This window comes from Pongo pygmaeus, chromosome 9, assembly GCF_028885625.2.
Source record: "Pongo pygmaeus isolate AG05252 chromosome 9, NHGRI_mPonPyg2-v2.0_pri, whole genome shotgun sequence".
NCBI lineage: Eukaryota > Metazoa > Chordata > Mammalia > Primates > Hominidae > Pongo > Pongo pygmaeus.
The window spans coordinates 128144389-128158559 of NC_072382.2; the positions used below are offsets into that span (position 1 = coordinate 128144389).

Below are 14171 nucleotides of genomic sequence, written 5' to 3' on the forward strand. Positions count from 1 at the left end.
TTCTTGCCCACTCACTGACTCTTGACACTGTGCCTTGTCTTTATCGCTCACCCTTGTTCTCTTTGAGCATTTCTCGCTTTTCTCCCCAAGATTCAGGTCACTGTGGTGGAGGGTGTTGTGATGTGAGGAACTCACAGCCACTCCTCCCTGGCCCAGAAGAAGGGAGGGTGTGCTGTGTGTGTGGCCACTGCAAGGTGAATTGTACTTGACAGGAGTAAGGAAAGGGAGGCTGACAGGGCCTGCAGGAATGACGTTTCCTTGGGAGGCCTATGTGCCGCCAGCCCCCTTCTCCAGCCTGGTTCAGCCCTGGTCTCCCTGGGCAGCAGTTTGCGTGGGGTGCATCTGGCTCAAGCTGACTTGTTTTTTGTTGTTGTTGTTGTTTGTTTGTTTGTTTTTAAAGTCCCAGCACTTGTTCTGTTTTCCAAGTAGAAAGGAACTGTGTCTCCACCTTCTTAGAGTTTCTGCTGTTCAGGGTCCTAGGGAATCTCCTGGAACAGTTGTTCTGTTGTGCTGGTTGTGCAGACCTGAGATTCAAGTAAGGAAGCCCTGATGTGGTTGGTGTGAGTAGCTAGGATTACAGGTGCTTGCCACCATGCCTGGCTAATTTTTTGTATTTTTAGTAGCGATGGGGTTTTGCCATGTTGCCCAGGCTGGCCTCGAACTCCTGAGCTCAGGCAGTCCGCCTGTCTTGGCCTCCCAAAGTGCTAGGATTACAGGTGTGAGCCACCGTGCCTGACCATGTATATTCCTTATTATACACCATTATGCAGTTCCACTCGGAGAAGAGCACAATGAAAACTCCACTACTCTTCCAACTCCTGACTGACGGGAGCCGTTCATGTATTCCTTCTTGGCTATTTCTAGTTTACAAGCACTCAGCTTAACTGGCAACAGTCATTATGTTTACTGAGTACCTACTGTGGACCTGGTCCTATGCCAGGCTTTGAAGAGTCACCAAGATGATGAAACCTAGACAGGATCTTCACAGTCTAACAGAGAAGATAGACTTGTAAATGGGCAATTGTGACAATGGGATAAGCACTCTGATGCCTAGACGAGCTACCGTGGTGATGCAGAGGGACAGTGACCAGTGCAGACAGTCGGGACTTAACAGGGAGAGGATCCTCCCTTTGGGTCTTACAGGACAAATAGAAGTTTACCAGGTGCACAAGGGGAGGGAGGAGCAAGTCCAGAGGCACACAGAGCTGGAATCATCCGATGCTTTGGGGGAGCTGCAAGGAGTTTGGTGTGGCTGGGGCTTGGGCTGCTGGAGGGTCAGAGGAGACAGCACTGAGATGGTAGGCAGGGGCCAGGCGGAGGCACGTGGACTTTGTCCAGGGGGCCAAGGGTTCCTGAACCTTGCTTACCATCAGGATTGCCTGGGGATTTTCATAAATACCAAGCACAGAGCACTATTCCATATCTGCTGAATCTCACCCTTCAGGGAGTGGAGCTGGGAATTGTGCATTAAAAAAATCTCTCTCTCTCTGTCTCTGTCTCTCTCTCTCTCTCTCTCTCTCTCTCTGATATTTCTGACAACCATCAGATGTGAGAACAGTTGCCATAGGCAGTGAGGGTGCCCTAAACAGTTTTAAGCATGTGGATAATATGGTCCGATTTGCAGAATTAATTGGTGGAGTGGGGGTGAGCATAGAACAGGAAGACTGGGAAAAACCAGTATGGGTCTCAACCATGGTAGGGGCAGTGGGGAAGGATTCTGGAGCAATTTAAGAGGTAGGTCTTCACAGGGCTGGATGGGGCTTAGCAAATGGTTGACGTGGAGAGAGGAGGGAAGAGGTTGGGTGATGAGTGGATAGAAGGATAATTCATGACCCAGTATAGGGGACAGAAACAGAAGAGTGGGTTTGCATGGAAGACAGTGAGTTCAGTTTGGAATTTATTGAGCACTTACTATGCATAGTGCCAAGAACTGCTCTAAGCATTTATGTGCATCACACCTCATTTATTTATTTATTTACTTATTTATTTATTTTTGAGACGGAGTTTCACTCTTGTTGCCCAAGCTGGAGTGCAATGGTGTGATCTCGGCTCATTGCAACCTTCTCCTGCCAGGTTCAAGTGATTCTCCTGCCTCACCCTCCCAAGTAGCTGAGATTACAGGCACCCGCCACTACGCTGGGCTAATTTTTGTATTTTTAGTAGAGATGGAGTTTCACCATGTTGGCCAGGCTGGTCTCAAACTCCTGACCTCAAGTGACCTGCCCACCTTGACCTCCCAAAGTGCTGGGATTACAGGTGTGAGCCACCGCGACCAGCCTCACACCTCATTTATTCTTCACAGCAGCCCTTTTGGAGACAGGTCTCAAAACCAGGCAGTCTGGTCCCAGTATCTGTGCCCTAAGCCAGAGATACTATTTGGCTCCTTAGATTTGAGGTACTTATAACTTGCCAGTAAAAACTGCAGTGGGATGTCTGGATCTGCAGCCTTTGAGATCATCTAGTTACAAATGTCTGTTTGTGAGTCATCCAGCTAGACTTCAACCTCAGCCTGGTGTTTGGATTCTCAGTCTGTCATCTAAGAGCAGCGTGACATTGTCCTTAATTTCGGAGCCCTGGTTTCCTTGTCTGAAAAATGTAACTAACGGCTCCTCCCTCCTGGGTGTTGTGGAAATTGAGAGAGGTGCCATATATCATGTGCCTGCTATTGTTTCCAGCACAGAATGATGCCAGGATGGCAGCCACCATTCTCTACTCCAGGTAACTGTTCAGAGGGACAGGCACAGCAATGTGCTGAGCTAAGACACCTGGGAGACATGGCCAGGCCACACATGGCTGGAGGGGAAGTGCAAGGCAGCAGGCAGAAGCAGAGAGCAGAAGGTGATGAGGAAGGAGCAAGATGTTTCATGGGACGTCAAGGTGGGAGAGAGGGTACCGAGGGAGCTGCCAGTGTCGCCTACTGCAAAGAAGTCCAGCCAGGTGAGTTGCAGAAAGCTGATGGCATCACCCTCTGCCCCGTTTATCGGCGGGGCTGGCCAAGTTCTTGGGCGTGGTTTCAGATGGTGGCACTCCCCATCACGTAGCCCTCTGTGTTTGTGTGAATTTTGTTCTTTCATTCTCCTCTTTCTTATCTGGGCCTCTGGCCTTGAGGCTTCGTGTGGATGCAGCTCCCTGCCACTCTCCCAGAGGCCTCTCCAAGGAGACAGGATGTACCTTGGCCCAGGGTGCAGGCTCAGGAGCCAGATACTCATGGTTGGAATTGGCTGACCCAGCGTGAACTTCCTTGCACTTGCATTCTCCTTACCTGTAAAATGGGGACATTGTCCAGGCGCGGTGGCTTATGCCTGTAATCCCAGCACTTTGGGCCAAGGCGGGCAGATCACTTGAGGTCAGTAGTTTGAGACCAGCCTGGCCAACATGGCGAAACCCCATCTCTACTAAAAATACAAAAATTAGCTGGGTGTGGTGGCACACGCCTGTAATCCCAGCTTCTTGGGAGGCTGAGGCAGGAGAATCACTTGAACCTGGGAGGCGGAGGTTGCAGTGAGCTGAGATCACGCCATTGCACTCCAGCCAAGAGTTTTCTGAAACTCCGTCTCAGAAAAAAAAAAAAAAAACAAACAAAAAAACCCGTCTCTACTAAAAATATAAAAATTATCCGGGTGTGGTGGTGGGCACCTATAATCCCAGCTACTGAGGCAAGAGAATCGCTTGAACCTGGGAGGTGGAGGTTGCAGTGAGCCGAGATCACGCCACTGCACTCTAGTCTGGGCGAAAGAGCAAGACTCCATCTTAAAAAAAAAAATGGCAACGATGATAGCAGCCACTTCTCAGGGTTGCTGTGACACTGAGAGCAGTGCCAGGCAGAGTGCAGCTGCTCTCACGGTCATCACTCCTTCCTGCAGTCACTCGTCCTCCAGCCCTGCTCTTATTTCCTCTCTCACCACCTCGTTTGCTCTCACCGCCTTTCCCTCTTTTCCTCTCCCCAGTCAGTTTTGTAGCCTCTGGCATACCATCCCACCACCTTTGCCACTCGTAGGGGGCCTCCCTTATACTGCCTGTGCTAGGTGCCTTCATGTGCATGTTCTCTCTGAAAACCTTCACCACCTTTACGTAGATATCATCAGCCCCATTTTACAAAGGAGGCATCAGTCACTCACCCAGTGACAGCTGGGAGATGAAACCAGGTCTCCTTGGCTCAGAACCTGCTCACTCTTGCTCTTATACCAGTCAGAGGCAGATGCCCCTTTTCTGTGAATCAGGGACGGGCTGTGGGGAGGTCTGCTTATGGGGTGCGTTGAGGCTGTCTGTAGGGAATGCCGTCTCCCTCCCTCCCTTGTATTTCCGCTGGCTTCTTCCTCTGGCATCACATTCCCAGGAGATTTCAGGTCAGAGAGGAAATGCCTCTGTGGATGTGCTGGCCATGCATTGCTCTGGCCCCAGCACTGCATGAGGAAGCGGCTGCTGGGTGTCCTCCAGATCCCTCCCAGGAAGGGGCGTCATTCGGTTTCTTGGGAACTGACTGTCTTCTGTTGTGAATGGACCACATTGTGACCGGCCTGTGGGTCTTGTCAGGGGTTTGGGGCCTTGTGAGGGGTTTGGGGCCCTCTGAGCTGAAATGCTTCCTGTGGGTAGAGAGTTGCAGGAGACCTCGAGGCCCAGCTGCCCTCTCCCCAAGTCCGTCCCAGCTGAGAGGTGAGGATTCAATGCAGTGTGTTCAGCCCTCCAGGCTCAAGGTGTGAGGTTGTGCGGACCCTAAGGCAGTCCCTGTGCCTCTAGCCTTCGGTGATGCTGCCTGTCCAGCACTTCTGGGAGTGGAAGGAGGACCATGGATGCCTGCCTGGTGATGTCGGTTCCCTGGCCTCCCCATCCCACCTCGTGTCCGTGGCTTCTTCTCCTACATCAGTGAGCTCGGAGACCGTTCTGACTGTGAGGAGGAAGGGGCAGTAGTGTGTCCTCAGCCACTCCCCTCTCTGGTTTCCTAGCAGGTCTCTCCCCCAGATGTAGGGCAGAGTTCACTGTCCTGCATGAGTTCATGTTTGCAAAGGGCCCTGAGAGCTGGGGGAAGTAGAGAAGAGCTGGGGGTACTGGGGTTTCAGGCCTGTGAGCCCAGGGGACTTCTCAGCCCAACCTCCTGCAGCCTCCTAACCTCAGACAGGCCTCCAGGACCATCTCTGTAAAGTGATGTCCTTGGGTCAACACAGGCCTGGGAAAGGTCCTCTGCAGACTGTTGACAGCAGCTGATCCAAGGGTGACACAGGGGCCAGGAGCCCTGGGTAGCCCTGAAAGGTCTTGGTGAGGTCGCTGTCTCTGTGTCTCTACATAGCTTTCATTTCTGCTTTGCCATGCGGGGCCTGTGTCAGCAGAGACTGCTGATAAACCGGCATCTGCAGCGGCTCCAGGCGGGCAGAGGTGCTGAGCCCACTGCTGATGAGAATCCCAGCGCGGCAGGAAACCTGCACACATGAGCTGCTAGAGGCAGAGGCTCTCACTGCGCTGGTGGGTAGCTGGCCCCTCCACAGAAGGAAACCGCGGTGCCCTCCACCTCCTACCTCTCTTTGCCCCATAGTCCTGAATAGAGTGAAATAGGATCCATGGAGGCAGCTCTTCCCCTGAGTCCTGTGAGCGGTGGAGGGGTCACTGCTATAGAGGGCAGACACAGCCTGGGTCTGTGAGGCCTCCGCAGAGCATGTGCGCTGTGCTGACCAGGAACAGCCTGGCCCCATCCAAGCTGCAGAGACCCTTGTGATGACTCATGGCTGAGTGCCAGCTGGAGTGGGAAGGGGGAGGTCCCTTCTGGACCCCTAAGAACAGATGCTTGGGGACAGGGCAGCCCGGATGTAGATCCTCTGAGCGTGGCGGCCTTTTGTGTCTTGGTCCTGTCTCCTGGAGAGGCCGGGGAATGCACCGAGCTCAGTCTGGGGTATCTGTCAAGGGGTGATGAGTGGATTTGTGAACCATCTCTCTCCCCCTCCTTTCAGTGGGTGTATAACATTCTCGACAAGAAGGCTGAAGCAGACCGGATTGTTTTCGAGAACCCAGATCCCTCTGATGGTTTTGTCCTCATCCCTGACCTCAAGTGGAACCAACAGCAGGTAAAGGTTTCTGGCTGGAATGCCCTGGTCTCTGGCCACCCTGCTGTAAGTGCTGGTCCTTCTGACTGCCCTCTTTCTCACGCTGGCCTGTCTCTAAGCAGATTATAATTAACCAACGAGGGTTGGCCTGAGCTCTCTGTGGGGACTGGGTGGATACCTGTCATACATAAGTGCTTTTGCTTTAATGGGTCAGCTTAAAGCCCTTTCTGGCTGTCTTCCCACACAAGAGGTAAAATGGGGTGATGTTTGTGGCCATGACTATATAGGCCATTCCTTACCAGCCAAGTGGTCTGGGCAGCCACCTGTGCTTCCACCCGCATCTGGAGCCCTCGGGTGGGGTGTTTCCATTTTCTCCGTTCCCCTTGACACCAGCAGATCCAGGCAGGCCCGTGTTCTGAAGCACTGGCAGGCAGGAACCATGGTGACCAACCCAAGGCATCGCCTCCTCAGCCCAAGCTGTGGAGTAGCTTAGTCCAGACTTCCACTCGGGCCCCTCGGCCCTATGCCCTGCCTCCAAGCACCTCTGCTTCTCCTACTTTCCTGAGGAGCAGGTTTGGGAGGAGCCGTCCTCCCTCACAGGTATCCCTTTCCAGTTCCCTATGGTCTTCTGTCTCTCCCAGACCAGCCCACCACCACAGTTATCACTTACCACCACCTCTTTTATACCTGAGAGTATCAGAAACTTTTATACCCTGACAGGGTCAGAAACAGGCAGAGTCACTGTGTTGCAGAGAGTGCTGTTCTTACCACAGACTGGAACCTGGCTGTGCTCAGCCTGCAACAGAAGAAGGGCCTGGATAAGGCTGAGGTAGGCAGGCAGGCATGGGCACTGGGAGCGGACAGACATCTTCTCTCCTGCACTTTCACCTGTGGAGTAATCCAGGCTCAGATGTGCCGTTCTGCTTTCGGTGGGCCCGTCTAGTTTCTGCACCCGTCACAGGCTGGAGAGACTCTGGTAGAGAAGGTGCCTTGGAGTGAGCCTCGTCTGCCCCTTTATGGGCTCGTTCCCTCTGCTTTCCCAGTTGTGGCTGCCCACGACGCCTTCAGTTTTGACGTGGGATAAAGGGGTGGGATTTTGGCTCAGGGTTACACAGGCAAGTGAGCATAATTCGTCTCTTGACAAGAGGCTTGTGGGAATTCCCAAATGTGACCCAAGGGGTGGGAAAGAATTTGAAGGGATTTTCCAAAGTTGCAGCATTGATCGATGATTTTCTAGAGCCAAGTAAGTTCAAAGAAGAGGGCTCTCCTTGTGTGGGGCGCTGCAGCGAGAGGCTAAGGGAACGCCTGCATCCACTCTGCCCTTCCCTGCAGCTTCTCTCTGCCTGTGCCACCTTCAGGCCTTGAAGGAGGGAGCCAGGACTGGCTCTGTAGGCATTTGAAGAGGTAGGACCTGAAGGTCCCTTGTCTCAAACTGAGTGGTGGCTCTTCAAACCCCCATCTGTCTCGTGGGGCTGCCCTGCACCTAGAGATCCGGGGTCAGAGCCTAGGTCACAGGAGGTGGGGCCCACCATTAATGAGAATCCCAGCAGGGCCATGGAGGTGTGGGGCAGGAGGACCTTCTGCTGCACCAGACTCTTGAAGACTGAAGAGCTTGCCAGGGGATGGCAGTCTTAAGGCCATGGAGGGACAACAAAACAGACTTGTCCGTCTGTATTCCAGAAGCCCTGAATGCATTAGAGCCCACGGCAGAGAAGAGAAATCTGCCATCCTTCTGACCCCAGTGTCTCCGGGTTCTGCTTCACCTGCCAGTGGAACCTCCCTTTCTCTGTCCCCTTTAAGACAGGAAAGCCTTTAGGAGCTGCACTCTGGCTGCCAGCCACAGGGCTAGAATTACTTGTCCTCAAGGGTCATGAAAGGGCCAGCTTAAATGTCACACTTTGCTTCATAGCGATGCAGGTGTGGTCCTTCTTAACCTTTGCTTAATTCTTTTTTTTTGTTTTGAGACAGAGTCTCACTCTGTTGCCCAGGCTGGAGTGTAGTCGTGTGATCTCAGCTCACTGCAACCTCCGCCTCCTGGGTTCAAGCAATTCTCATGCCTCAGCAACCCAAGTAGCTGGGACTACAGGCGTGAGCCACCGCGCCCGGCCTTAATTCTTACTTGACTTTTGATGATGCTGTATTTTAGCGTCTCAAATCTTTGACTTGTGACAGCACTGAATTGGTAGCTCTCTTTGAATTAGGCAATGTATCCAGCAGGAAGATAGGCCATACCCGGGCTTCTATCCTTTGTCTTTGGGACAGGGAAGGGCTGGGGATAGGGAGGCACCCTGGTGTTTGCTTTGAGGAGCTTTCCTAGCCACCTTGAATCTCCTCCTGCCACTGGTCCTGGAAGTTACTGTCTCCAAACCGATGGCCCTGAATTAAAGAGATAATCCATTTTTTCATCCATTCAACATATATTTATCAGGTGCCTGTTTGCTAGAGACTGTGCCTCCTTAGAAGTTATAACATCCCTTCTTCTGCTCTCTTAAAGGATCACCTGTGTGTTCTTTTTTTTATTTGTTTATTTTCTTGTAGGTTTAGTTCACGCATGTGGTAAAAATGCACACAGTACAGAGGCTATCCAGTGAGAGTGTGCTCCCTCACGCCGCAGCCCTTCCTCTCCCTTTCCCGAAACAACTATTGTCGCTATTTCTTTGTCTCTGGTAACCTTTCTATATTGGGTATATAAACATATATGTACATGTGTATATGAATACACATGCATTTTCAGTTCACATGATTGAAGTTCTTTGGTCTAAAGTTCTCAGACCAGGCAACTCTTCCTTTGAGTCACCCCAGAGGTTAAGAGATGGCTCTCCAAAGCTCCAGCAATTCTCTTTCCTCCTGCCAGGAAACTATTAGTTTGATTTTACTGTCTTGACTTGTAAAAAGAGACTGACGATGTCTATCTGTCTTCCCAGAGTGACTGATGGGCCACCTTCTGGGGCGCCAGCCTGAGGCCCTCTCCTGCCCCGGCCTAGCTTTTTTCAGATCACTTCTCTGAGCGAGGAGGCCCTTTGGCTGCCAGCAGGAAATTTTAGGTCATGTCTAATATCAAAGAATGGATTATTTTCCCTCCCTTACCCAGCCTGTGAACTGACACCCAACACCATGGGCTGACACCCAGCACCAGGCTCCATGCCCTGTTCTGTGCCAGTGGAGCAGAGAGTTGCGAGTTAGCGTCATGTTTGTGATTTGTCAGCAGACATCATCTAAAACAAATGTTACTATTATTTGGGAGTTCGGTGACAGTGACACACAGAACAGCTGAAAACATACACATTCACCACCACGTGCACACGTGCGTGCACACACACACAAAATTCAAGTTCAAGCAATTTTGTTTCTGGGCTTCTCTTTGGACTCCTAGGTCCAAAGTGAGAGAGTACACAGGGGACTTGGGGCAAACTGAGGCCTGGTGCATGCAGCTCAGCTACACGCGGAGCTTCCTGTGGGCTCATCTGCAGAAGGTCTAAGGCAGAGAACACAGATTCTTAGAACTCTGGCAGGAAAGAATGTTCATGGCATGTAAAGACCATGGCATAGTTGGATATCAGCCAGTCATATAGAAAAGCCCATCCTGAATTTTCGATTTGAGGCCCCAGGAAATGTGGTTGGGTGAGTCATGTCCTCAAATTATCTCCACAAGGAATCTGGTAGCTCAGACTGCAGGGCAGGGCACTGCTGGGTTCTCCCCATGCCTGGCCCCTCAGAGCCTTGGTGTCTGGGGCCTGCCAGGCGCGTGCATGGAATTACCAGGCAAGGCCGGGGTTTAGGTGCCGGGTGGGTTTTCTCGGCAAGAGGAAGAGTTCATTTGCTCTCTGTCACAAGATCTTGACTTTGATTCTTTGTACTGTTGTGACCTCCAGGTTTTCAGCCAGGCTGTGCTCAGGAAGCACAGCAGGAAGGTCATCAGGAAGGTGTCCTGTGCAATAGGGGAAGAGAGAAACAAGCTAACTGCCCTGGTGTTGTGTGTGCTGCTGAGCTGGCCCTTGGCTCCCTTCTTAGCCTTCAAACCCCACTCCACCCTTCATGGGCCTTGACTCCAGACAAATCAAGTTGCTTCCTCTCCCCTTACATATACATTCTATGCCCTATACATTCGTACCCTATACATTCTTGCCTCCGAGCCTTTGCTCTGTTTCCTCTACCTGAATATCCTTTCTCCAAATTCTTCCTTTTTTTCTAGACCTGATCCTCTGCCTTCTCTTCCAGGAGGCCTTCCTGGGTTCATCCAGGTAGCTAGAGTCTTTCCTTCCTCCTGCGCTGGGATTATTTTGTGTCTTACAGTAGAGCTACTTGCATACATGCGATGAGACTAAACTCTCGGAGGGAGAGAGTTGCCCTTGCTCTTTCTTGAACCTCCTGGCTCCCTGCCCATGACAGCTCTGGGGAGTGAGTATATAGAACTCTCTGCTGGGCGCAGTGGCTCACGCCTGTAATCCCAGCACTTTGGGAGGCCGAGGCAGGCGGATCATGAGGTCAGGAGTTTGAGATCAGCATGGCCAATATGGTGAAACCCCATCTCTACTAAAAATACAAAAAAAAAAAAAAAAAGAGCCGAGCATGGTGGCACGCACCTGTAGTCCCAGCTACTTGGGAGGCTGAGGCAGAAGAATCGCTTGAACCCGGGAGGCGGAGGTTGCAGTGAGCCAAGATTGCGCCACTGCACTCCAGCCTGGGCGACAGAGCGAGACTCTGTCCAAAAAAAAAAAAAAAAAAGAACTCTTACATGGTATTCTCTAGCAAGAAGCGTACACAGTAGGCCTGCTACTTAAGACCATCCCACACGCCCGGGGTATGTGGATGCCCTGTGGGGTTTCTCCTGGCGCTGTAGGCCTCAGGGGTGGGTGCTTCCTGGCTTACATGAGAACTCCAGGGTTGGCAGTCTCCCCAGGTCTGTTCCCCGCTGAGCCTGGTCTCCCCTTGCTCTCTATGCAGCTCGATGACCTATACTTGATCGCCATCTGCCATCGCCGGGGCATCAGATCCCTACGCGACCTTACCCCGGAGCACCTGCCGCTGCTCAGGAACATCCTCCACCAGGGGCAGGTGAGTGGCTTCACCAAACCACGTGGAAGCTCAGAGAAATTAGACTCAGATTCCAGTGTGTTCCTGGGCCCCTTTCCTCACCCTTCCCAGAGTCCATCTTGGAGAGACTTCTCTCTGGATGCCAGTCTTGGGGACCCCATTAGGCTCTTGAGGTTGAAGAGCAGGGCTCTTTGTCCCTGGTCCTGCCACCTTTCCTCACCCTCACACGCCTTCCCCGGCCTTTCTCCATCTGGGATGCACTTCCACCCCTCACCCCATAGACTCTGGTCCTTAAGTCCTGGCCCCTCCTACTCCAGGATCACCTGTCTCTCTCATGACAACCATGACAACCACATCATGCCAGAGTTTCTTGGGAGTATGGGCACGTGACTTCGATATGTGTGTACACGTGTGTCTCCTTGTCTAGATTGAAGACAGGCTGAATTCTGTAGCACCTGGTGTTCTGGGATACTTTCTCTCTGGGACATTTGTTGAATTGAATGAAATTATCGGGGCTCTAAACAGAGCCCAGGAGCAGGGGGAGATGGGGGAAGAGTGTCTAGAATCTTGGGTGTGGTCCTGGCCTGACATTTGGACCCTAACCAGCTGAGTGGCCGGGGGCAGGTCACTTCACCTCCCTGAACCACATTATCTAGTTGGATCCCTTCTAAATCCACCATCCTAAGGGGCTGCGTCTCAGTCTTTTTTCCACTCTGAAGTGTGATGATCTGCCTAACACGCCAGAGCTAGCAGTCACAACGATGCCCAGCCAGGAGAGAGGTTTGCCCCTTTTTGACCAGTGATGTTTCGAGGTGTTAATGCAGACCTGGAGGAAAGTCTCTTTCCTCCCTCCACACCCAGCTTCCCCCTGCTGCTGGGCCCCAATCTGTCTTCCCTCCTGCTGACACATGGCACCACCCTTCGGCTGCCTTTATCTTTGTGGGGTGACTTGTTCAGATCCTGAAGCAGTCTCTGGATATTACAAATGGCAGAGAATGGTGTTTTTCTCTTAGGGAGATGCCAGGCCAACACTTTGACCTTTCCTAGCAGCTCAGACAGCTCCACCCTGGCAGACAGACCTCACTTACTCCAGGAAGCCCCTCGGGTGCCTTGGCCCTGGTCTCGCCCTGCTGCAGGGATTCCTGGGGTGAGCTCCAAATGCAGAACACAGTTCCAGGGTATATACTGAGCCCACTGAGGCCCTAGTATTTTTCTCTTCACCTCTGACCACCTCAGGGATTTGCCCACAATGGAGATGAGCGTCTCCGCTTAATTCCATGCCTTGCAGGCTCCTGAAGGTGGAGGTTGGTAGAAAAAGACCCACCCCTGAGCAAGGTGGAGGTGGGCAAAGGGAGCCAGGGCCAAAGTCAATGCTTTCCTCTTCTGCAAGGAGCCCACTGAGACTTCGCCAGGTCTGTGTGGGAGCAGCCCCTCCCACACCCCTTCCACAGTCCCTGCTCTTTCACCAAGTTCCCAGCATAGCCCCATCCCCAGCTTCATTGTTTCCAAGCTCCACCCTATCCTATGCTAAAAGAGAGAATGAGGCTTCCTCCCATCCACTTCCTGACTGATTAAATGCTTCTAAATGATGAAAGTCCCCATAGCCTTCGGAATCTGGGGCCTGTCTGTAGACACTGGGCCTTCCAAGATTCCCAGCAGCAACTGTTTGAGGAAGCCAGTGTTTTTTCCACGTTGGGGTGGGGAATGCTGATTGAGGCCGCTCCCCCCTTCTTTTGGGAGAAAGAGCCTCAGCTTTGCTGCTGTTACCTGCACTTGTGGATTTCCTAGACTAGAAGACAGAGGAAGCTGAAGCAGACAGCAGGCAGAGAGCTGTTTGGAGGGTTTTTATGAGCTGTCCCAGGCCAACCCGGGATTCATATGGGAGGAGGGTCTAGGTGGGGACATGGCGCCGGGCCTCAGGCAGCACGGTGACTCCTGACCTGCCTGTCCCTGTCTCATCAGGAGGCCATCCTGCAGCGCTACCGGGTGAAGGGAGACCATCTGCGCATCTACCTGCACTACCTGCCCTCCTATTACCACCTGCACGTGCACTTCACCGCCCTGGGCTTCGAGGCCCCCGGCTCGGGCGTGGAGCGGGCCCACCTGCTGGCTGAGGTGATCGAGAACCTGGAGTGTGACCCCAGGCACTACCAGCAGCGCACGCTCACCTTCGCCCTCAGGGCTGACGACCCCCTGCTCAAGCTCTTGCAGGAGGCTCAGCAAAGCTGAATTAACTCAGGCAGAAGAGCACAGATGTGTAGGATTGGGGGAGGAGTGGGGACAAGATTTTTTATCTCCAAGTGAATTTTCTAAAAATGTATTTTGTACCGGCTTATTCCTAGTAGTGAATAAACTAGCGGGCTCACTCAGTGTGGACAGCGTGGCCTGGGAGGCAGGCAGATGGTGGGGGAGAGTGGGTGGGTAGAACCTGTGGGAAGGCCTTGAGAATGGTGGAAAGTCTCCAGGTGGTGGTTTCAACTGAGCTGCCCTGGAAGGGTGCCGAGGGCCTTCTCCAAGCCCCAGGGCTCACCGTCCATGGTGGTTTCCTTGTCCCCACTCTGTGCCTCTCCTGTTGGTACTCCTTATTCTGCTCCTCCCCTTCTCCCCTCCTCCTTCCCCTGCCATCCACCTCTCCTTGAGGAGTTCCCCAAAAAACCAAACTTGGAACCTTTCAGGAAATTATCTATACAGGTTTCTGATGGCACTTCCTCCTTCCAGCAGTGAGGTCACACCTCCCTGTGAGTCACTCAACCCTGTTGATAAACTTCTTGTTGACGAGGATAGGGGCTTGGTGCCTGGAAATGGGCGGGTTTTAATAAGAATCAGATTATGCAAGCCCGAAAAGCCTGCCTTGCTGTTATTTGGTCAGCCAGTCCTCAGCCTTGAGTTTTTATCTCGGCAGGAAGACAAAACAGACTCACGTGAAGCAGCCAGAAGATGAAGTGCAAAACAGTGAATCAGCAAGGGCAAATGATATGGTTGCAGTTGAATACAAAAGCCCGGAGGCGGCTCGGGTTCAAGGCCTATCAGAGGCAGACGTTCAGAGGATCTTGAGACCAGGAAGGGACCTCAAAGCGTCAGAGGCTGATGAGCAGTTAGGGAGCC

General features: G+C 52.5%; 1 protein-coding gene across 1 annotated transcript in view; it reads left to right on the forward strand.

Annotated features, from left to right (window-relative positions):
- Positions 1-13435, forward strand: part of DCPS (decapping enzyme, scavenger) — a 42400-nt gene extending 28965 nt beyond the window's left edge. The window contains exons 4-6 of the mRNA XM_054441565.2: positions 5940-6053; positions 10977-11087; positions 13029-13435. Of these exons, the coding sequence (XP_054297540.2) occupies positions 5940-6053; positions 10977-11087; positions 13029-13295 (492 nt within the window). The 3' untranslated portion in view covers positions 13296-13435. The remainder of the gene's footprint in view (positions 1-5939; positions 6054-10976; positions 11088-13028) is intronic.
- The last annotated feature ends 736 nt before the right edge of the window (positions 13436-14171 follow it).